The following is a 25,445-nucleotide window of genomic DNA, read 5'->3' as shown; positions in this document are numbered from 1 at the left end:
TTTCTCAACCAGTGTGAGATTCAGTTTGAGCTACAACCTGGCAATTTTTCCAGTGACCGTACAAAAATTGCCTACATTATTTCTCTTCTCAGTGGCTCAGCCCTTGATTGGGCATCACCGTTATGGGAGAGGTCCGACACCCTGCTATCTTCCTACACTGCCTTCGTGTCAACATTAAGGCGCATCTTCGACGAGCCAGGCCGGGTAACCTCAGCTTCATCCGAGATTCTCCGTTTACGCCAGGGGTCACTTACTGTAGGACAATATCTGATACAGTTCCAGATCCTGGCATCCGAACTGGCATGGAACGACGAGGCCCTGTATGCTGCATTCTGGCATGGCTTATCTGAGCGTATTAAAGATGAGTTAGCTACCAGAGACTTACCTTCTAAGTTAGATGAGCTAATCTCACTCTGCACGAAAGTTGATTTACGTTTCAGAGAGAGAGCAACTGAGCGTGGAAGATCATCTGCTCCAAAATCTTCTGCTCCTCCTCCTCGTCAACTGTCACCATCTAAAGATGAGCCCATGCAACTTGGCCGTTCCCGTTTAACTCCTGCTGAGCGCCGAAGACGTCTCTCCGAGTTTCTCTGTCTCTATTGTGCAGCTCCGTCTCACACCATTAATGCCTGTCCCAAACGTCCGGGAAACTCCAAATCCTAGCTCGCCAAGGAGAGGGCCGGCTAGGAGTAATGATCTCCTCTCCATCTCCTCAAGATTGTAATCTCCCAGTCTCGCTTCAAGTTGCTCAACGTTATCGGAACGTCATTGCCCTCCTTGATTCCGGAGCAGCTGGGAACTTTATTACCGAAGCCTATGTTAAACGGTGGTCCCTACCCACCGAGAGACTTCCTTCGTCCATTTCTTTAACTGCCGTGGATGGCAGCAAAATTTTTGATGCAGTTATTTCTTTAAGGACTCCACCAGTTCGTCTGAGAGTGGGAGTTCTTCATTCCGAACTTATTTCTTTTTTAGTGATTCCAAGAGCCACACATCCTGTGGTCCTGGGCCTTCCATGGCTCCGTCTTCACAATCCTACAATTGATTGGACGACTACGCAAATCCTGGCATGGGGTTCCTCCTGTGCTGAGACATGTTTGTTTAAAGTATTGCCTGTCTGTTCTTCCTCCCCCAGGTCGTCTGATGTTCCACCTCCTCCATATCAAGATTTCACGGATGTGTTCAGTAAAGCTTCTGCTGATATCCTTCCTCCTCATAGAGAATGGGACTGTCCGATTGATCTCGTTCCAGGGAAGGTTCCACCTCGAGGCCGAACTTATCCGTTGTCTCTGCCTGAGACGCATTCTATGGAGGAATATATTAAAGAGAACCTAGCAAAGGGGTTCATTCGACCTTCTTCTTCTCCAGCCGGCGCAGGCTTCTTTTTTGTAAAAAAGAAAGATGGTGGTCTGCGGCCGTGCATCGACTACAGAGGTTTGAACGACATTACCATCAAGAACCGTTATCCTTTACCCCTGATTACTGAGCTCTTTGACAGAGTTAGCGGAGCTACCATCTTTACAAAGCTGGACTTGCGAGGTGCATACAATCTCATCCGGATCCGTGAGGGTGACGAGTGGAAGACCGCCTTTAACACCCGTGACGGACATTATGAGTACCTCGTCATGCCCTTCGGATTGAGCAATGCTCCAGCTGTCTTCCAGCATTTTGTCAATGAGATCTTCAGAGACATTCTATACCGTCATGTCGTGGTCTATCTAGACGATATCCTCATTTTTGCCAACGATTTAGAGGAACATCGTTTTTGGGTTAAAGAGGTTCTGTCCCGTCTCCGTGTCAATCATCTCTATTGCAAATTAGAAAAATGCGTCTTTGAAGTCAAGTCCATTCCGTTTCTAGGGTACATTGTGTCCGGTTCCGGACTAGAGATGGATCCTGAGAAACTACAAGCAATCCAAAATTGGCCGGTACCCTTAACCCTCAAAGGGGTCCAGAGGTTCTTAGGGTTCGCCAACTATTACCGAAAGTTTATACGAGACTTTTCCACCATTGTGGCGCCTATTACTGCTTTCACTAAGAAGGGTGCTAACCCGTCCAAGTGGTCTGAAGAAGCCATGCAAGCATTTCATCTTTTAAAACAAAGGTTCATCTCTGCGCCTGTTCTGAAACAGCCTGACATCGACTCTCCTTTCATCTTAGAGGTGGATGCCTCCTCCGTTGGAGTAGGAGCGGTGTTATCTCAGAGGGCTAAAGATGGCCATTTACACCCTTGCAGTTTCTTCTCCCGGAAGTTCTCCCCAGCTGAGCGCAACTATGCCATTGGCGACCAGGAGTTGCTAGCCATCAAGCTCGCTCTAGAAGAGTGGAGGTATCTGTTGGAGGGAGCTTCTCATTCAATCACCATACTTACAGACCACAAGAACCTTTTATACCTGAAGGGCGCACAATGTCTCAACCCTCGTCAGGCCAGATGGGCACTTTTCTTTTCCAGGTTCGACTTTAAACTCCAGTTCTGTCCGGGCTCTCAGAATCGCAAGGCCGATGCCCTTTCCCGCTCATGGGAGCAAGAAAATGAGTCAGAGTCTTCAGACAAGCATCCTATTATAAATCCGTTGGCATTCTCCACGGTAGGGATGGACTCTACGCCCCCATCAGGGAAAAGTTTTGTGAAGCCGATGCTAAGGAAGAAGCTCATGCATTGGGCCCATGCTTCCCGTTTTGCCGGACATACAGGTATCCAAAAAACCCTGGAGTTTATCTCTAGGTCCTATTGGTGGCCAACTCTGAAAAAGGACGTCTTGGAGTTTATTGCATCTTGCCCAAAGTGTGCCCAACATAAAGTATCCCGCCAGTCGCCTGCGGGGCAACTGGTTCCACTATCCGTTCCCCGTCGACCATGGACCCACTTGTCGATAGATTTCATTACAGACTTACCCATGTGCAACAAGTTCAATACCATCTGGGTGGTAGTTGACCGGTTCACCAAGATGGCACGCTTCATTCCTCTCACCGGCCTTCCGTCAGCTTCCAAGTTGGCTCAAGTATTCATACAAGAGATCTTCCGACTCCACGGTCTTCCTGAAGAAATTATCTCAGATCGAGGAGTTCAATTCACAGCCAAATTCTGGCGAAGTTTATGTCAAGTCCTCCAAGTCAAGCTAAAGTTTTCCACGGCTTACCATCCTCAGACCAATGGTCAAACCGAGAGGGTGAATCAGGACTTGGAGGCCTTCCTCCGCATCTATGTGTCCTCCTCTCAAGATGACTGGGTTCAATTACTTCCCTGGGCCGAGTTCTATCATAACAACCAGTATCATTCTTCATCTGCTTCAACACCATTCTTCACTAACTTTGGATTCCACCCTAAAGTCCCTGAGTTCCAACCGCTTCCAGCAACTTCTGTTCCCGCAGTGGATATCACCTTGCATCAGTTTGCCAATATCTGGAAGAGCGTACGATCAGCTCTGCTCAAGGCATCGTTCAGGTACAAGAAGTTTGCGGATAAGAAGCGTCGAGCAGTTCCTGCTCTCAAGGTGGGTGATCGGGTATGGTTATCCACGAAGAATTTGAGGTTAAGAGTTCCCAGTATGAAGTTTGCACCTCGCTATATCGGTCCTTTCAAGATTGAACAAGTCATCAATCCTGTTGCTTACAGACTCCAGTTGCCTCCCTTCTTAAAAATACCCAGGACATTCCATGTTTCCCTGTTGAAACCGCTGATCTTGAATCGGTTTCATTCCTCACTTCCTCCAACTCCGAAAGTCCAAACTCAACGAGGCGTTGAGTATGAAGTGGCCAAGATCCTGGACTCACGTCACCGTTACGGTCAACTACAATATCTTATTGACTGGAAGGGTTATGGTCCTGCGGAACGTTCATGGACCAATGCTTCTGATGTCCATGCTCCTGCCTTGGTCCGGAGATTCCATTCCAAGTTTCCTCAAAAGCCAAAGAAGTGTCCTGGGGCCACTCCTATAGGGGGGGGTGCTGTCACAATCCGGGTATCTGGACGCCATTTCTTACCCATCAGATGCCTCCTAAGGCTGGCTCAGTGCTCCAGGACCGGATCCCATCTATTATCCTGATGTGTACATTCCTGTATCCTCTCCTGTCACTCTGGGACGCTGTCACAGTAAACGCCATATTACACCTGGCATGGCGTCTCCCGCGGCCTCCGCCGCCGTCCCTGAACTTCTGCATGCAGAGTGTCTGAGTGGCGATTACGTCAGCCGCGGCCTCCGCTGTGTCCGCGTGGTTGGATGTGCATCTGTCAGCCTGGCGCCTCCTGTCTCCGGTGGCTGGCGCCGCCATTACTGTCTTCATTACCACATGGATTACAAACCAAACTTCCCTCCAAGTGTCTGCATGGGCGCAGCCATCTTGGATGTTGTCAGCTGATCATTTCCACCAATCCATTGTCTGTATTGTTAATCTGCATAATTGCCTAGCCAATCCCTTCCTTGCTGCAGGTATAAATACACTGTGCCTGAGCAAGGAAGGCGTCAGTGCTTTGGTTGTCAAACCTAGTTCCTGTTTGTCTCTCTCCTGTGATTGTCTTCCAGGTTCCAGCTCCTGTCTCAAGACTTCCACCATAGAGACCCGCACCAGCATTCCACCTGCGGTGTAGCCTGACTCTCCAATCCATTGTGGATTCATCTGTTTCCAGTTACATCAATTACCTGCTTCCAGCTCAGCTTCCAGCAGAGTACAGCTTCCCTTAAAGGGCCGGTGTCCTTTCTACACTTTACCACTCTCCACCGGTATTATTATTTCTCCGCTCTCAAGTTCTACATTTCAGTTCATATTTCATCGCTCCCAAGTTCATTTATTATTTAACTGGTTCCAGCCAGTATCCACTCCGTGCTAACAACAGTCTGGTTCCAGCCAGTATCCACAGCAGCTGTTTTATCTTCAGCAACCCAGCTTTTCCTGGAACACCAGCTGGCACAATCCTGGGTTATCTCCATTGCTACAGTCGGGCCTGGTAAGGACTTTCCATCTAGAAGATCATAAGAACTACCTCACACTACCAGTGCCCTGTGGCTCCTGCCATCCTGTAGTACCCAGGAACTGTATTTATTCTTTGCTGACTTTTACGTTTTCTTTTACTGCTGCTGTGTTGCGGAGTTGTCATAATAAACATCATTGACTTTTATCCAAGTTGTCGTGGTCACGCCTTCGGGCAGTTATTATTCATGTTACTTACATGTCCAGGGGTTTGATACAACCTCCCAGGTTCCGGTACATCTCAGCCCCTACAACTGAGGCTGCCTCCCGTCAGCTCAGGCCCTCAGTTGTGACACCCATTTTACAGGTAAAGTCTTTCATGTGCAAACTGATGGGTATTAATAGCAAGCTGCATACTCCATACCGGCTACAGGCAAGTGCGAAGGTGGAGAGAATGATGAACAGCACTATTAAGAATAAGCTGAGCAAAGTGAAGGCTGAAACTGGATTGTTGTGGCCAGAGGCATTACCACTAGTGTTGTACAGCATCAGAACCACTCCCAGGTCACCGCTTAACTTATCACCCTTCAAAGTTCTTTTTGGACGACAACCTCATGTAATGATAGACCCCCAGGATGATTTGAAGTTCAATAACGAAATAACTGTGAAATATTTGGATAGGATGAGACAGCAACTGAGAAACCAGCAGAGGAATCTAAAGCAGGTGATTCCTTACCTACCGAACAGTAATTGTCATGACATTGAGCCTGGGGATTATGTGATGATTCGATTTTTTTACGCTCAGGTTGCCTCATAGACAGGTGGGAAGGACCGTATCAAGTTTTGTTGACCAGCACGACAGCACTAAAGGTCGCCAAGAGAGAGACTTGGGTCCACTCGTCCCACTGCTAGAAGGTCGCTGACCCGGAGAAAACTTGTGACAAAGAGAAAGGTGAAGAGAACGTCGAATCACTAGAGAGTCTATTCCGGGAAAGCTGAGAGGCAGTACTGTTGAATCGCACCTGAGCGCGGAGAACAACAAAATCAAGGATGGTTGTCGTACCATTTTTTCTTTTATCACCCCACCTCAACTACATTATTTTTCTCTCTCTCCCTTCCTATTTTTATTCTATAACGAAATGGATCTACCTCAAGAGACTGTGTTTCGGGTTTTTCTGGTGACTCTGTTTTTGATCAGGACAATCTGTTTTTGTGAGGGTCCCAGAGACGTTGAGTAAGGCTCTGTAATGGGTTCTGAGGGCAAGTACGGATTCGTAGGATCTCAGGAGCAGCATATCACTCTAGTAAAGGCTGGTATCAGTAAGCGATCTGGTAGTCACGGAGCTCAGAGGCAATGTGAATGGTTATTTTCTGATGAATTTTGTATATGTAGGCATTACGAAAACCTAGTCGAAGATGGGTACATCCAAAGATGTCAGTCAAACAGTAATATCGACATTGGCCGACATCCTTTGAGTGATTACCACTCATTAGTGGGTACGGTCTTAAACAAAACAGAATGCTGGGTGTGCTCACAGGTACCTCAAGGACAGAGTAAGTCGGGATTAGTGCCATATCCTTTAACGATAGATGAGGTACTTGAATTACGGGGTGGGAGACCGGTGGACAGGAAATTCAACATATCTAGGCCTCATAGCTTGAAGCTCCACCAGTACCACGTAGATAGGTCACTGTTGTGCTTTAACGTGTCCAATTTCCAGAGACCAGGAAATTGAGAAGTGACATGGAATAACCAGACAATGACCTTTTCATACAGAGCTGATAAGATACCTATGGACTCCGAACTTGTACGCAAGATAGCCACCAGTGGGAAGTACTTTCAGTACAGGTATACACGTGGGATCAAAACCATGTGGGTTGGAAAAGTATTGCAGGGGTATTGTGCCAACATCATCCAGCCCGATACTTGAACTGAGCAAATGAGAGAATTAGGGATTGGTTTCTTTATAAGGAAGATATGTGATATGGTGTTGTTGCATTTCGTCCCTTATGTTCTCCCATGTGTAACAAAGATCTCTGAATTCTATTATTATGTGGGATTTATATCTGGTTACTGTTATCATTCAGGGTGCTGGGGGAAACCAAATGCCTTTTTTTCTCCCAGATGATGCCTATTTCATATGTGGTAGGAAAGCGTACAAGTGGCTTACTCCGAGCTCTGAAGGGTTGTGCTATATTGGGAGAGTACTACCAGAGGTCATGACCATAGCGCACGATAAAATGAAAGACATTCATGGCAACGCACAGACTCCTTATACTCATACCCATTATGAACACATCATCAAGAGACACCTCATAGAACAGAGCACGCAGCCTCTGATTTGATCCATGAATCCACCGGGATTCAGTTCCTTCTCGCATTGGATATCACCCGTACTGCCAGAGGAACTATAAATTATAAGTAAATCAATGCGCTGGCGAACTTGATAGATAATATCACCGAGATGTATGATGACACCTACAGGTATATGGGTAGGGAGTTCCAAGCCTACAAGAAGGAGCTGATCCAGCACAGGATGGTTCTTAATTATGTTACGGCTGTGACAAGTGGGTACTGTGTTACCCTGGCAACTCAATATGGTGTGAAGTGCTGTACATATATTACGAATAGCACTGATGACCCCACTGAGATCATCGATCAAAAGATGGACGAGATCTTGCAGTTAAAGTGGGAGTTCAGGAGGAAACACAACCTTACCTTAATGGCTGTGGGTAATGAGCTGACCGGCTGGGTCTCATGGTTGAACCCACGCAAATGGTTCTCAGGGTTAGGAGAGTGGGCGCAAAATGTAATTGTGAATGTAGGAAAGTTTCTCCTTTGTATCCTGGGTGTCATCATAATTATTGGTCTGATATTCAGGTGTGTTCAAATTTTGGCGCTGCGCAAACACAGCAAAAATTTGATGAGTCTACAGCAGCAGATTTGATTTATGACCCCTCTGTAGAAACAGTGTTATGATAAGGATTGCAAATTAATTTCATGGCCTGTTTCTTTCACCATTTCTTTCTGTATCCCCCTATACTCAGAAACATCCAACCGGAAAAGATGTCAACCATACCCAAATTTCTGTGAATGTATTTTTGTGTCTTACCCTCATCTCTGCAATCTTCAGTTAATGGCACACATAGTTGATAAATGATATCTACATAGAGTAGCACGCACATACGTTTCCCCCCATGTATCATCAGATAAATGTGCTCCCCATTTGTTGGTATAAGAAGCCGGAAAGGTGCGGGCTAATGGCCTTTGCCTGGAAAGAGCTCAGTAGTGTTTGTTTGCCCATTTACAGACCCTTAATACGGGATGAGAAGGAGTTAATGTATACTTCGCAATACCTTGAAGCTTACTTAGAACATGTACGGCACGATGATACATGCCCCTCAGACATTAATTCATACATACATGCTTTTTCTGTCTCACTAGGATATACATTTCCCACCTACAAATCTTCCCCGTATATATATATATTTGAACTTATGTATATAATGTACATGTAATAATTTCAGTTTTATTATTAAGGTGTGGCAGTTATTGTTGACTGCCAAAGGGTGGACTGTCAAAGTCGAAAATATTATTGTCGCACACATCACGTACAAACACAACACAGATGGCCTCTGTGCGGGTGCTTGTACTGCCGTGCGAGCACATACTCGCAAGTTACGTATAATCGCTCACGCGGTCGTGCGTGTTAGCGCATGGTATGAGTAATTACGGTGGCATATGCATTCACATGGAAAAGCCACCAAGACATATCTCATATTTAATTCACATAGCACATGATTTACACATAGTCTATATGCATCACAACAGCGAGTTACATTTGTTTAAAAGGTACAACAAAGGGATTCACCTTTACAGGATATGAGGGGACAGAATTAGGTTAGGAGGTGGTGTTTGGTATCCAGCTGTACAGTATTTTAAGAGCAATATTCCGGTAGCAGTTTGCAGAAGATAGCACGCTCCTGTGCATAGATATGTGCAGGAACAGAATACTAATATTACACTGTATTTACTGTACTCTTGATATTCATCGGGAACCCAGTGGAGACCATCTGCAAGTGCACCTGGACCAGGCATCGCCCACCTATTCAAACTGACCTATGACCCCTCCTGTACTGTAAATGACCAGCCCTTTGACCTATGGGTGAAGAGATAACAGATTCCATTGTTTCATGATTTGGACTAATGTATAAAAGCCACGCTGCCTGGCCGGTCAGACACATTCGCTGAAGGTCATCTTTCCGGATTGACTGAGGACCAGAACCGGGTGGTGCTGGCGAACAAATGTATGTATCCATCGATTGTAGCCTCTTCTCTTATGTGATTGTATTATTGTTGTAACCCCCTTTTGAGTAAATATTTGTTGGTGGGTTGGATCCCAACATTTTAAATACAATTGGTGTCGTGTTCCTTTCCTGCTAGGTGTTATAGAGTGTATTCCACCTCACATGTAGCTACTCTGTGCTTACAGCGTGAAGGCTTGCTTACGCAACATGTACGCATCTGTTAGGGGTTTTACACACACACACTTAGCGGTCGCAGTGGCCTGAACAGTTATACATTAAAGGTATTGCTTTTCCTTCCTGAAAGTTAAATCTGCTTTAACAAGTGATCTTGCATTGCATAAACTTTCCATTGCACTGCAGCAATAGATGGGCCAGGAGCTCCTGCGAGGCACAAACAGTTACTGAATAAGGCCCTGTATGAAGTCTCATGGTGGCTTACAGCCAGGAAGATGTCTGGCTTGCCAGGCTGAGGCATGCTCTAGGCACAGAGGTTAGCATTGCTTCCTCCCACAGTCCTACTAATAGTATGAAATGAGTTTTGACTGTAGAGTGGTAAGATCTACTAGGGCAGGGGCACAATAGCAAAAAATTCACAGCACAGTCCTGTTTAGTATTTTACCACACCCACCCAAACTCAACTTGCCCCATCAGGGGGTGCTGTGGAGGTGTAGGAGGGACTGCTAAAATATCTAAGGGGCTGCTTTATTTAAAAATATAATATGAATAAAATAAACAAGTCACACAGGTATGCTCACATGCGTGTAACTGGGAAACACAGGTATGCTCACATGGGTGTAACTGGGAGCTGTGAAAAACTAAAATAAGGCATCTGCCACAAAATACTGTATGTAAATAAAAATGCAATAAAAAAATGGAAAAAAAGAAGCCCACAAGATTTTCACAAAATACAGTAAGTCTCCAGACTCTGTGGAGGGGAAAATATCCAATTTTGATCCTGTGGTATACATCAGTTTATTTACTTCCTAACATTAAATATGAGATTATCTTAATCCCTGAAAATGGAGAAGGTGGTACAAATTTGGAGGCTTTGGCCCCTAGTTTTTCAATTTGTCCAGTAATGTGATAATTATATATTTGCTTGGTCGAAGTCCTTTCCGTTCCACACTAATATACTGTAGGAGTGGAGGTGAAAGCCTGTGTGTTGTTCCTGATTGCGTGTGCCTCTCTAATTTCTAATCACCATCTTGACACTGTCCTCTTCCTCTTGCCTCTTTTCATAATGTGAAAAGTCATCAAAGAAGGAGGTGGTATGTTTGTAGCTAGCTATGGTACCCCCAAATTCTGTGATTTTAGCTGTTTTTAATTTATTTATTTTTTTAAATCCAGATCCAAAACCAAAACACAAAAGGCTGGTTTTGGCAAAACCAATCCAGATCCAAAACCAAAACACAAAAAAATGAAAAGTGTCCACCACACATCTCTAATATATATATATATATATATATATATATATATATATCTTCTTGTATAGGTTTTTTTGTACTAATGCTATGTTATACCAGTTATTGAGAGAAATATTATTGATAGGGTAGCAATTTGGTTCTTTGATAGTCACACTGATTTGCATTGGTTTATCTTTGCTGGTAGCATGACCCAGAATAACATGAGGAATAAATAGTACAGTATATATATGAAAGGTGGTTGATTATTTTCCTTTCCTCCAATTGCTTTTGCGAAATGGGTATTAAAAGTAATATCCTGCCCTGGGTTCTTCATGAGATTTTTTTTGTGCCAGCACATTCTTAATTACATTATTTTATACAAACGATAAATCCACCCATTTATGATATAATTTGGTGTATTCCATTGTGTATCTAATACTTTGGCATAGCCATCTGTAGCAGCCTTGTGGTTGCCTAAACCAGAGCATATCCAGTTAAATTGGTGATGATCATCTGCATCTTTAGTGCTTCCCTGGTATAGATACTGTATGCTGCTTCATAAAGAATACTAAACATTACATTTCTGCTACTGTTAAACCTATTCAACATAGCCAATCTAGATTCTTGCTCTAAAAACACTTGAAACTTGGGGAGGCCCTGGAATAAACTAGATGGCAGAACTTTGCATATTCAACATACAGTACCTTCTATTAAGTTTGTCTGCATCTTCATCTGCTGTATTATTTAAATGAATGAAAAGTACAAAACACTGAATTCATGTTTACTGCCATCTAAACCTGTCAAATCTTTAAGATTTATATTTGTAAATAATAAGTCTAATTCCAGTATCAGAAAACACAGGAATAGTCTGTACTAAAATGGGATTACAGTAGATTAAGGTACAGAGAATAAGTACAATCAAAGTACACATACGTACTATAGAGGGATCCAGAGTCAGAAAAGGGGTATCGGGATGTGAGATAGACAGACACTGTTGCCAAGAGGAATGGGTACTAATTACCCATGGCCAGGCCTGATGGAGGTCTGCCACCACCCCCCTGACCTCCTACCTGTCAGCAGCAGCAGTTTACCTCTTCAGACAGCACACGCTGCTATGTTCTAGCTGGGCTGTGGTGCTGCAGGGAGGCTGCAATCTTTTCTGCCAGTGTGTGGGGCGTGGAGTAGGGGGAGAGCAATCTGAAAATACTTTTTTTAGCATTAATTTGTATAAGGTGTCACGCCCCTAAAATGTACCTTGGCCCGCCACAGCTCTCTACACCCGACAGTAAATAGTCAGTCAAAAGGTCAATACCAGATGGTCGACAGTCGAAAGGTCGACAGGGTCAAAAGGTGACATGCATTTAGTCAACACAAAAATGGTTTACTCATGGCTTTTTCAAGATTGTTCATGATTGTTAGGGTTAGTCTTATGGGTTAGGTACATATGGGACGGTCAGGTTAAGGCTTCCTGAGGGGACAGTTATGGTTAGTCTTTTGGTGGAGGGTTAGGGCTAGTCTGCTAAAGGTGATAGTTAGGGATAGGTACTAGGGGCAAGGTTAGGGTTAGGCACCAGAGGAAAAGTTAAGCACTAGGGGGAAGGTTAAGTTTAGGGTTGTGGTTAGGGTTAAAATAACACAAAAAAATTGTCCTTTTTGCATTGACCATGTGTATATTGATCTTTTGACCATATCAACCTTTTTACTGTCAATCATTTTGACCTTGGTGACCTTTGACCCTGTTGACCATATGTTGTTAATCTATTGACTGTCTATCTTGACACTGTCAATGTTTTAATCCACACCAAGAGAAGGAAATTATTTTAGAGCAAAGGGTCATATCATAGTTATCCAAATGCCAAGAGTCATAGCCAGAGTCTGTAATTATCAAAAACCAAGGGTCATAAAGACAGGTAACAACATGATCCAAAGTGCTAGTACAAGGAGAAGAGCTGAATATACTGGCAATGTAAGTTGTCACAATCCTGACTAAAATCATATCATTTGGTGACTTACCTCTGCCATCTGTCCTGTAACCTGCATGTTTTCTGCAGGCTGGGATAAACAGCTCCAGTATCATGAGTACTCTGTGTGCTGAGCTCCCTCTCTGCTAACGCGTGCAGCTGTAGTGATTAATTTTCTGTGTGAATTCAGAACTCAGTAGTCTCTGCATGGTGTGCCTGCATAGCAATCATTGAGAATTCTCATGCAGTTCTATACTTCTGTGCCAGTATCCACAAGTCCAGTGGTTACCAGGTATACCTTCCTGTGTTCTCAGGACCCGTGGCCATTATTTCCTGTCTATGCACACACCACGCCGGAGTTCCCTCCAAAACCAGCTATGGACATCGCCATGACAGTTCCTGGTCAGCTGACCTTCCAGGGTCCAATCCGGATTCACTTCTGCATCATGTGAGCCGCTCATCCACTCAGCTGTAAGCACTGGGTATAAGTTCCAGGTGTCAAGCACTAGCAAGCTGTCAGTGCTTTGGTGTCTCTCAGCCTGGAGTGAGCTCCAGAATCTCCTGCTGGTAATAGACTCTGTGCAAGTTACCATCCCCCGCACTGCCACAACATCCTGGCATCTCCAGGCTCACTGGAAGTTCTCCAGTAAACCAATGGGACAGTCCTATATCCCTAGCGGCCTTAGAGACTTTGCTGGTTCTTGCCAGCTTCCAGTTCTCCGCTGCACAAGGTTGCACACCATAGTTACTGGAAAACCTGCCACTGCTGTCTACAACATTGCAGTATACATTGTGCAGAACTACCGCATCACAGCTACTGGGAAACCAGCAGTGCTGACACTGCATTGCACAGCATACGGAATCCCCATTGCGCTACCTCAGCTGCTCAGCGTTTGGAAACCTGTGTTGCCGACGTCCTCGGTTCTGTCCACAAGTACTGCTGACGTCCTCAGCTTCTGCTACAAACATTGCAGACGTTTTCGGCTCCATCCACAAGTATTGCTGACGTCCTTAGCTTCTGCTACAAACATTGCCGACGTCCTCAGCTTCATCCACAAGTATTACTGATGTCCTCAGCTTCGATTACAAGTATTACTGATGTCCTCAGCTTCTGCTACAAGCTTTGCCGATGTCTTCGGCTTCGTGTTCAAGTATTGCTGACATCCTCAGCTTCATCTTCAAATACTTCTGTTGTCCTCAGCCTCGTCGACTGCCATCACACTGGTTCCAGCCAGTGATCTGTGACTTTCCTACATTGCTGATCCTCCCAGCATTCCGTCAACTCACCAGTTCTCACGTAACTCTCCATTAGGTGACAACCCAGCTACCCATTGCACTGGTGGCTTCCACCACCAGTGTTCCAGTACCCATAGCTGGTCACCTTTCCTCATAGAGTACACTGCCTGACTGCCACGTCTGGACAAGCGGATCGTTCACTAAGTCAGCCCGATTCTACTTACCGTGATCAAGACCAAACCCAGTGTCCGGTACTAGTCCGGGTTCACAATAACCTCAGCCCTGACATAAGTATCATGTATAGGTCTGAAATAAGCATCAAGTGCTGGAAATGCAAGCACTGCAATTTATTGTATTGACAATGCATTAAATAAAACGTGGGGCGTTCTCTAGAAACAACAAATATATTCCCAAACAAAATAAAAAAACGATATATGAAAATATTGCAAATGAAACAATGAATTCAGTGTGCACACACATTCTGTATGTTCAAAAAGAAACCTAACATTTAAAATAAAGGTCATGTTTGCCTGCTCAGGCTACCTGTTGTGTGGGACTCTTGCAAAGCATATCTTAGTGTTCTATATTATGCAAAGTCTTGTTCTATCATGTCAGTCTGTTTCAGTCTTGACTATGCCTACAAAATATTCTTGTTTGGTTTACATTTTATTTATTTTTATATTTTGAAACAATAGCAAAAAAAAGGTAAAAACTAAACTGACTTTAAGTTATAAAGGATAAAGTTATGAAAGTACCAGTAAGATAGTTGCTTGGTTAGCTTTCAAGAATATGCTCCAGGGTGAACATATTAGATTATTTATCAAAAAATTGAAGCATGAATTGTCCGGACAGACAAATTTCAAATCCTTTGATCTGCTAATATCTGTATTATTTAAATATTCAGCATATGCACAAATTGGATTTCAGAAGTCAAGAAAAAATCAGCAAACTGAGATCAAGACCTTGGCAAATCAATCCCTCAAGGAAAATACAGTAGTTAACAACTCAATAATTAATTATCAAGAAATTTGGGAATAATGCAAATAGTAACGAGTATTACTGATAGTGACAATTAAGTTTTGCTTTTTTATTTTAGGTGAGTTGAGGTTCTAGAAACATTAGAGTAGCATTTCGCAAAAGTTAATGTACTTTAATATTTCAGTTTTGTATGTAAGGTACTGTATACTGGATAAAAATGAATCAAGCATATAAAAAAAGTATTGGATTTATGCATGGCATTTTACCTACTGTAGATGACTTTTTACTAATTAATTCCCCTACAACAATATCTATTTACCCTTTTACTTAGGACCATTTAGACTTTAAGTAAACATATATTTGTAGTTCTCCATAAAAAATAAAACCAAGTTATTACTTATCTTCATTTGCATATGCAGAATTTTATTTTAATAATTTGACTTCTATTATCACATTCGCAAAGTTTACTGTACCTGAATTTGACCTGATATACTTTTAGCTAATCTGGCATGCATTGCATTAAAAGGAGTGCTAGAGGAAAAGAAAGAATACTTATTAGAGCAGTGGCAGATTTAACCTAGCGCCCCCCTCCCCTCCCCCCCATCCCTAGTAAAATCCACCAACTCAGGTCATGTCAGCAAGCTAGATGAAGTCTGTGAGTCCTACCTGCCAGTAACAGACACTACAGGCAGTCCCATTGGAGGGGTTTCCTCCCTCTGGGACTGCCAAACCAGACTGAAATTAGCAGAGAGCTGGCTTCCTCTGTAGGCTGCAGCTGATGCAGTCCATAGAAGCCAGGGTTTTGCACATGTGCAGTAAAACCGCTGCCACTGTGCATGTGCCAGTCCCAGCATCTGTCAACTACATTGTACGGATGCACGGACCCTGACGGCAGCAGGAACCCAGAAGCACGGCCAGCAGCAGCCCCCCTCCTCCACCCAGGTAGGAGCTGCCACTGTATAAGAGCATCAAAACTTGAAACAAAAAGTAAATATCATATTAAAAACAATTGCTACTCAAAAATAAAAAGCATTGCATGGCAAATATTGTCTATAATAGCAGGGCCGAAACTAGGGTTGCTCTCACCCGGGGCAAGATAGTAAATTTGCGCCCCCCCGCAAAGTAATAAAAAAAAAAAAAGTATAATTAAAATACAATTTTATATATATATATATATATATATATATGTAAGAAATGAAGGTGGCACTCACGCAGATTCTTGCAAAAGTAAAAATAGTCAGTTTTAATTTACCGACATGTTTCGGGGACTTGCCCCGTCCTCAGGGCAATGCCCTGAGGACGGGGCAAGTCCCCGAAACATGTCGGTAAATTAAAACTGACTATTTTTACTTTTGCAAGAATCTGCGTGAGTGCCACCTTCATTTCTTACATATCTGCATGAGGTAACCCCTCTGGGAAGGCACCGCAGTAACTATACTTTGCTAAAAGAGTGCCGGGACTGTCTGTCTATATATATATATATATATATATATATATATATATATAAAATCCCACACGTTACACCACAGAGGAGCCTCTGCCACACTACAGCCGCTTATGCACGTTACACCACAGAGGAGCTGCGTATACACATTAGATAGATTATATAGGGGGCACACTATCACACATATGGTGCAGGTCCCAGGGGAACTCTGACACACACACACAGACCAGGGGCACCCTGACACAAAAACAGATTGTATACGACCACATTGACACACACACGGTATAGGGACCAGATGTACACTGACACACACACAAAATATATAGGGACCAGATGTACACACACACACACACACACATACACACACACACACACACACACTGTATAGGGACCAGATGCACACTGACACACACACACACACACACACACACACTGTTTAGGGACCAGACGCACACTGACACACACTGTATAGGGACAAGATGTACACTGACACACACAAAATGTGTAGGGACCAGATACACACTGACACAACACACACACACACACACACACACACACACACTGTATAGGGACCACAGGAACACTGACACACGCACACACACACACACACACTGTATAGGGATCAGACGCACACTAACACACACACACACACTGTATAGGGACCACAGGAACACTGACACACACACACACACACACACACACACACACACACTGTATAGGGACCAGAGGAACAATGACACACCCACAAACACATACACATTGTAGAGGGGGAGCTGTCTGCCAGGTAGAGAAACATACCTCATAATAAATCTCTCTCTGTCACAGCTGCCCCTCGTTCACAGTCCACGCTGCTGCGTTGTGTGCCTCCCCCTGTTCCCAGTCATGGGGGAGGGCTGTGGGCTCTGGGATGCTGGAGACATGCTGTCTCCGTGAAAGCTCCCCTGTCAGAGGAGCCTGCAGAGTCCAGTGCGGAATGCTGCAGCGTCAGTGACAGTGACTCATTCACTGTCACTGACTGACTGCAGCCGCCAGCCAGTGTGCTCTCATCAGTCCCAGGCTCGGCTCTGCTCAACCGCGCCGGCCAGACTACTGTCTCCGTCCTCTCTCCCTCACCTCCGCGGCAACCAGAGATTTTGGCTGCAGAAACAGCCTCCCTAGCGCCCCCACATTCCAGCGCCCGGGGCGCGTGACCCCCTAGCCCCCCCTTAGTTACGGCCCTGATAATAGCATTGCATATAATGCTTTTCAAAAATGTTATGTTTTCTTAAGTTTGATTAAGTACATAATTGCATACCTCCTAACTGTGCCGATTTTGGCAGGACTGTGCCGATTTTTTTTTCGGGCATTGTTCCGCTGTCCCACCCGCAGGCCACAGTTTGCCACAGTGATGGGGAAGTTGGGAGGCCCCCTCTCACTTGCATGTTCTTCTTAGCAGAGCAGCAGTGCATAGACACTGTGTGTATGCGTATAGTGGCTATTCAATTGGAGAATGGGACTGGGGGCATGGCTAGCAGCTCACAGAGCACTGGGCATGCCCCCACAATGATGAAAATGGAGGTCGTGGCTCATGATCATGGCACTTCTCCCAAGTTACGAGGCCACTCCTCTAATTAATTTCTCCAATTCTGAGGTTTTTCTCAGTTCTGTGCTTTTCTGAGGTTTTTCTCTATTATGTCACTTTTTGAGCTGATCATTCCAAAATCAAAATCATTATTTTATTTTTTTGTGCAGTACTCATAACAGTTATCTTTTTTTCAGCAGAAAACTGTATTTTAGCTAGCATACTAGGCTGAATGAAACACATAAATGCCATGTTTCACTGCAGATGGATAGAGTTTGATTTGGGTGATGTATTTTATATTGAAATCTAAATTTAATTGTAAAAACATAGCTATCTAACTTATGTGGGCTATGTGCAAAAGCAGCCAATATTTACCCTGCACAGAAACAATATAACCCACCCAAATCTAAATCTCTTTACACATGTTACATCTGCACCACCGGCTTATTTGCTTTGCTTACAAACCTTAATCAAGCCCAAAATGGGTAGGAATTATATGATAGCAACAAGAGGTACAGTATATCACTGTCAAAAGAAGACATTTTGCATCACCTATGGTGGTCCCAATGAGTTTACTGTAGCCAAGATGTGGGAGATCTGGGCAAAAGAACCTCCCTTTTAGGAAAATTGCCCTCTCTTTGAACTCTTGCAGTGCTACTTGTCCTTAGCACTATTGAGATTTAAGCTGAAGACAGTAATACCCGTGATACATTGGGGCAGATGTATTAACCTGGAGAAGGGATAAAGAAGTGATAAAGCAGTGATAAGTGCAAGGTGATAACACACAAGCCAATCAGCTCCAATATGTAAATTGACAGTTAGAAGCTGATTGGCTGGTGCGTTATCACCTTGCACTTATCACTGCTTTATCATTATTTATCCCTTCTCCAGGCTTAATACATCTGCCCCATTGTGCCATACACTGCAATGCCCATGATGCATTTTGCTACACACCACAATGCCCCTGACACACTATACCACACACCGCAATGCCCATGATCCAGTATGGCACACACCGTAATAACTGTGACACATTATGCCACACACCACAATGCCCGTTATACATTATACCACACGCCACAATGTCCGTGATAAATGATGCCCATAGTAAGGCTACTAATTACTTTTAAATTACCTGCTCATTGCCAGGGGTTTCATGCTCTTGGTTCCATGCTTGTTGGGATTTTCATGCTCTGGCTGTCATGCTTGTTGCTAGGGGTTTTGATGCTCTGGCTGTCATGCTTGTTCCCAGGGGTTTCATGAACTGGTTGTCATTCTCATTCCCAGGGGTGTGTAATGCTCATTGCCAAGGGGTTTCATGCGCTGGGTGTCATGCTTGGTGCTAGGAGGTAATGCTTGTTGCCAGGGGTTTCATGCACTGGCTGTCATGCTCATTGGCAGGGTGTAATTCTTGTTGCACTGAGTGTGTAATGCTCATTGCCAAGGGGAGATGCTTTTTGCCAGGGTTTTCATGCTCTGGGTGTCAAGCTTGTTGCCAGGGGTTTTCTGTGCTGGGTGTCATGCTTGTTACCGGGGGTTTCATGAGCTGGTTATCATGCTTGTTGCCAGGGGCTTCATGCGCTGGGTGTCATGATTGTTGCCAAGGGTGTGTATTGCTCATTGCCAAGGGGTAATGCTTGTTGCCAGGGGCTTCATGCGCTGGGTGTGTAATGCTGCCATGGCTGCCAGTGCTACCCAGCACTATGCGCTCCCGGGTTCCATCACTTCCCAGCTCTGTCAGATGCTAGAGGTCAAGTATGGCTGAAGATGCATGCTACATGTCCTTAAAGTTTAATATTAGCAGTACAATAGTTTTAACTATGATTTTTTTTTACATGCATAATAACAAAAACTATTTTTAATAACATGGTTATACAAAAGTGTTTTTCACCCTAATATACTGTGTCCCTGGCAATCTATCAGCAGCTAGCTTTCATCAGTCAGATATACATCTGGTCAATGAAAGCCTAATGTAAATTAGTATCTTATATTACTGGAAATTTGCATCTAATTATACTCGTCTTAGAATGTGTATTATTCACAAAACAGAATTCTGCATACTGTACATACTGTATATATTGCACTTAACTATTGAACACATTGCAAACAAAAAAGAAACAGCACAATCTTACTTTGTCCTGCAGTAGAAGGCTGCACAAATCAAACCCACAGCTACAATGGCAAAGATGATGCAAGAGATTGACAAGATCTGCTGTTGGTACACCTCCTCACTCTCTGCAACAAAAAACACATTCATTTTCAAAAAGGTGAATTGTTTTACAATAAGCACATCAAAGTGGTTTTACATCCTGGAATTCCATGAACATGTTACACTCTGAAGAAGAAATGCGGTAATAGTCACTCATTTCCATATCTATGACTTGCAAAGCTGCAGTCTTGACTCTTTAAAAGCAGGCTTTGTTTGCCTTTTAGAATACATATGTGCCTGCATTCTACTTATTTTAATCATTTTGATATTGCATTGGAATGCTACAAGAATGAACAATGACTATGAGTCATTCAACAACTGCTAGGATAAAAGCACATTTACAGTGTATTCAAATATAACACATTATGCAGAAATAAAATACATGGAGTGGAGATAATATCAGTCACTGTGTCACCTAACATCACATTTTACAGAGTTTAATATATACAGTGAGTATATGACCCTCAATTCATGTAGCTTTTGTTTTTGTTTTTTTAATTTCTTTTTTCCGCTAACATATCATTGACAATTAATTTACCTTTTACTGCAAGCTATTTTGGTGTATTAAAGAAATAAATATACACTTATATACACACACGCACATAGAGAGTGAGAGACTACTTTTAAGTAATAAATGACTGTTTATTATTTCTGTTTCATCATTCTGTCTTTGCTGCAGTAGTCACAAACAGGTGGTGCTGAATAAACAGTATACACAATACTAATGCAGAGAGCAGGATGGGCCCCTCTGCCTGAGAGACTTGCCCCTTACCTTAAGTAGGCAGAGCTGACCTCTGTGTCAGGCAGATAAAGGAGTCCTGACACCTATCAGCGCAGATGATCACAGCCAAATACTGACTCTAATTAACAGACAGCTGTACATCATTTCTGATTCACTACTGTCTGTGAATTAAAGGCAGCTCATAACTGGTATAAATGACACTGTCATAGACTGCCTGACAGAGTACAAAAAAACCTCTTTATATCGGGCGCTAATAGTATTTTCTGTTAAAAAACATTTTGAATATAGTAAAATTCAGCTGCAAAAAGTTAATGACCTGGGGTTCACAGGTCAAATAAATTACACTGGACCACCCAAGTGCAATTAACCACAAAACTCCAATTTGAAAAAACTCTTGCGCTATAGTTATATAATTACAAGATATGGCTGATAAGAATGACAAACTCCTGATAAATTCAAAATATATTTACTATTGTATAAATTATCATATAATAAAACAAGACCGGTCTTTAAAACATCAAAAAAAAATAACAAATATGTATACTTTCTAATACATGGAGGTGGACTTAAGCATACTCTGTGCACAGACGTGTAAAAAAACCAAGCTCTATAGCTACTGTATATGGCTTAATGAGGTCAAAAAATGTTTTGAATCAGGTGTGGCTGCTGGTAAGATCCATATATTAATTGTTCCCAATGGATAGTCACTTTGTATCAAAGATCTTTATGATGTGAAGATCCAACATGTAACAATAGAATGGATATGAGCTTTTTGTAACCGGAAACACTGCACCCATGTTGTTTTATACTTGCAGTCGCAGCAAAAACTCACTTCCAAAATGGCCACTGCGCATGCACACTGGAAATTTGTCTCCTTAACATGGCGGGCACCATGTTTCTGGAGAGCTGTGCATATGCAGTAGACTCCGGCAAAATGCCGGAGCCTATGGCGCCGTAAAGAGGAGGGGCCCACCGATAGTCTGCACACGGGCCGTCTCTTCTCTTAAGATGCCCCTAACTGTACTGAATGAATGTAAACCTCTGTTGGGATATGTACATATATTTGTAAGAAAAGCCTATCTAAATGTTACAAAAACAAAAGCATACAAAGGAAAAAGCTTATGCAAAGGAAAGTATTGTTGGATACAGCCCTCTGCACAAAGTTGCAAATAAGGTACCAATTAGCAGGAGTGTAATGAATATAAAAAACTTAAGTTTATTTAAGCAACAGCAATAGTTCAACCTGAGTAAAAGCTCACTCAGTAATAACAAAGAAATAAACAAAACAATATTGAAAGTAAAATTGTTAAATAACTGAATAAAGAGAGTTCAAACAATAATTTCAGGAAGGACATCTACATCATTCAATACAAACATTTCACCAAATTCTTTTCTGTCCAGTAAGTAATTGTCTTTCACTCTTTGAACAGCTACAATACCTGGGTCATGAAAAGAGAAGATTGTCTCGAGAAGCACTCGTATAGATTAAATCTGTTGCTATGGAAACAAAACAGCTCCAGATTCAGAAACTTTTTGAATCACTTCAATAAATGCACACAAGCAGATTTTGATTCCATGACAAAGTTACATTTTAAGAACTAATTTTGAACATGTCAGGTTTTAGAAGAGAATGATGTCTTAAAAGATGTTGTGCAATGAGGGCAATTGCGTGCAAGAAGCAGTTTCTTTTATTATTACATGGGAAATGGAAAGCTAAGATGATAATGTAAATGATTTGTTTCTATGTGTATAATTCAAAACAATCCATATTTCACAGAATTAATTTTTATAATAAGAATACAATAACCAACTGGATTACCCCACAAAAAATATAAATTACCTGGGCTTGCTGTCTAAGGGGTCTATTTACTAAGCCATGAAGAGAGATAAAATGGAGAGAGATAAAGTACCAACTAAGTAGCTCCTGTCATGCTACAGGCTGTGTTTGAAAAATGTCAGTTAAACTGGGCATACACTATACAATTATCTATCAGATGATCTGCCACATCTTATTACACATTTTGAGCGAGAAATATGCTTGGTATGGTTGTTTCACCTGGGACCTGGTACATCAAGAAGGGCTTATTGGCACAAATGAAGCCACAGTGTATAAGGACCCATCTGAATGTGTGGCAAAGGTATGCTAAAATACATACATGACATCTAACACCAACTATCTCATGCCATTTCTCAAAAATATTAAGTGATTGAGGACACATTTGTATAGAATTTCTAAGTGTGTAAACAAAATGCGTTAGACAATGGGGGTAATTCAGAGTTGATTGCAGCAGCAAATTTGTTAGCAGTTGGGCAAAACCATGTGCACTGCAGGTATTGCAGATATAACATTTGCAGGGAGAGTTAGATTTGGGGTGTGTTATTTTGTTTCTGTGCAGGGTAAATACTGTCTGCTTTATTTTTACACTGCAATTTAGATTACAGTTTGAACACACCACACCCAAATCTAACTCTCTCTGCACATGTTACATCTGCCCCCCTTCCCTGCAGTGCACATGGTTTTGCCCAACTGCTAACAAATTTGCTGCTGCGATCAGGTCTGAATTACCCCCAAAATGCTCATCTATGAAATACACCATGTTGCAGTTTTGAAATTTTAGCCATTGAAAACAAATTACTCATGTATTGGGATGCTGATTACTTAATCAAGCATTTAGGAACAGTCTAAATATGCATACCCTTGGGATCAAAGGTACAGCCACCAGACATTCAACTACTGTCTATTATGATATACCAAATGTTATGCATCTTTGTGCATTCTCACAACAGATGCCAAAATGATACCATCTTATTCCCATACTAAGGACAGGATGAACTTGAGGGAGACTGATGCCTCTCTATATATATGATTGAAAGTGTCCTCCAAGTTATGACTGCTATCTTTCGCTATTCATGATATTACCTTAGCAGATACTGTACAATACTACCCCAACAATGCAACAAACTAAACCCAGCATCTATTGGTGCACCTAGGCTTTGGAAAGCTAAGCATCCCTTTTGCTAAGCTCATACGGTGCATATGCAGTGTTCCACAATAGAGTTTGTAAGTATTCCGTAACAGAGACCAGAAGAACACTGGCTCTCATCTGGAGCTACATGATACTTTCCAGAGTGGAAACAGAAATGTGTGCATTATAAGACTGCAGTAGTCCTTATGACAAAAGGAAATCTCACACCTGCACCTCTTCAAACCTTGACACACCAAGGCAATTAATTTACATACTATAGCTAAAATAATTGATTAAGCCTGTAGGCCTTGGTTACAAAAATCTCTTGTCAGAGCCCTGCATCCATGTCAACAGTGCTTCTCAAGTTATATTATTATATTATAGGTGGTGAGTGAAAAGCAGACATGGTCAAAACAGTTGTCACTGTATAAGTCATTGGTACATCCTCATCTAGAATACTATGTTCAGTTCTGGAGGTCATATCTTCAGAAGGAAATTAATACTTTAGAGACTGTACAAAGAAGGGCAACTAAAATGGTGCATGGCCTGCATCACAAAAAATACATGAAAAGACTAACAGATCTTAATATGTATACTTTGAAGCAGAGAAGGGAAGGGAGTGAATGATAGAAATGTTCAAATATATCAAGGGTTTTAACAAGCTACAGGACATTCTTCAAAGGAAGAGAAGTATTAGACCATGTGGACATGCATTGAAGCTGGAGAGAGGTAGGTTCAATGGAAATTTCAGGAAGAATTATTTCACAGTAAGGGTAGTGGACAAGTGAACTAGCCTCCCATCAGAGGGTGTAGAGACTAATAAAGTAGAGCAATTTAAATAAGCTTGAGATAGACATAACAATCCCCTTACAAAGAAATAAGGATCAAATTGGGTTTGTGGTAACAATATGGTTAAAAAAGGGTCAGACTATTTGGCCCAAGTGGTTCTTGTCTGCCATCAAATTTTTTGTTTCTATATTTCTCTGTATCTATAACCATTATGTTGAACCAAGAGAAAAAATGCCAAACTTTTTAGAATTGTACATTTAAAAAAATTATCAAATTTGAGCAGTTGACATATCAACTGTGTTTTTAAATGAAAATGTATACATTTTAGCTATTTTTATTTATAACTAAAGTTTTGAACTGCAAAATTTGAACCTTGGACACCGCAGTGTCTATTTGAATTAGAAAAATAAAATACTTTTTTAATATTTAAAAAATGTAGCATTTGTAAATATGAAAAAATATTTTGACACTTATTTTTAACATGAATGGTGAATTGAAATTGCAAAAGGAATACATTCAGATTAAACGGTGAACCTCAAACTTGAACTGCAAATATCAGATTGGAAATTTGGAGCAGGGGCTATTAGCAATTGTAGCAAATACATGTTAAAGTAATTATTACTGGTAAAGTTTTGAAATAGCATAACATTACTGAGCATGTCTAATGGGACGGTGTTGCAAAATGGCACGAAAAAAACATAATTCCCAAGCAAAACTGTAGTATATAGCTATGTTCCTCAGTTTGCGTGACAATAAAAAAAATATGAAGAATGTTATTACTGAGACAATTTACAATTTGCCGTAAAATAACATTTTAGATTAAATGGAATACGAGGCAGGCTTTTGTTAGCCCATTCAAAAACTGTTGGAAGAAGTCCAAGCTATGGATATTGTTTGGCGTAGCAGGGCTTTACATTCTCAGGAGCTGCACAGTGTGCTT

General features: G+C 42.2%; 1 protein-coding gene across 1 annotated transcript in view; it reads right to left on the bottom strand.

Annotated features, from left to right (window-relative positions):
- NRG3 (neuregulin 3) overlaps positions 1–25,445 on the bottom strand; it is a 1,181,107-nt gene that overhangs the window by 84,462 nt on the left and 1,071,200 nt on the right. The window contains exon 5 of the mRNA XM_063958773.1: positions 19,932–20,034. Within this exon, the coding sequence (XP_063814843.1) occupies positions 19,932–20,034 (103 nt within the window). The remainder of the gene's footprint in view (positions 1–19,931; positions 20,035–25,445) is intronic.

The sequence above is a fragment of the Pseudophryne corroboree genome, chromosome 3 (genome assembly GCF_028390025.1).
Source record: "Pseudophryne corroboree isolate aPseCor3 chromosome 3, aPseCor3.hap2, whole genome shotgun sequence".
Taxonomy (NCBI): Eukaryota; Metazoa; Chordata; class Amphibia; order Anura; family Myobatrachidae; genus Pseudophryne; species Pseudophryne corroboree.
This window is presented reverse-complemented; position numbering and strand designations above follow the sequence as displayed.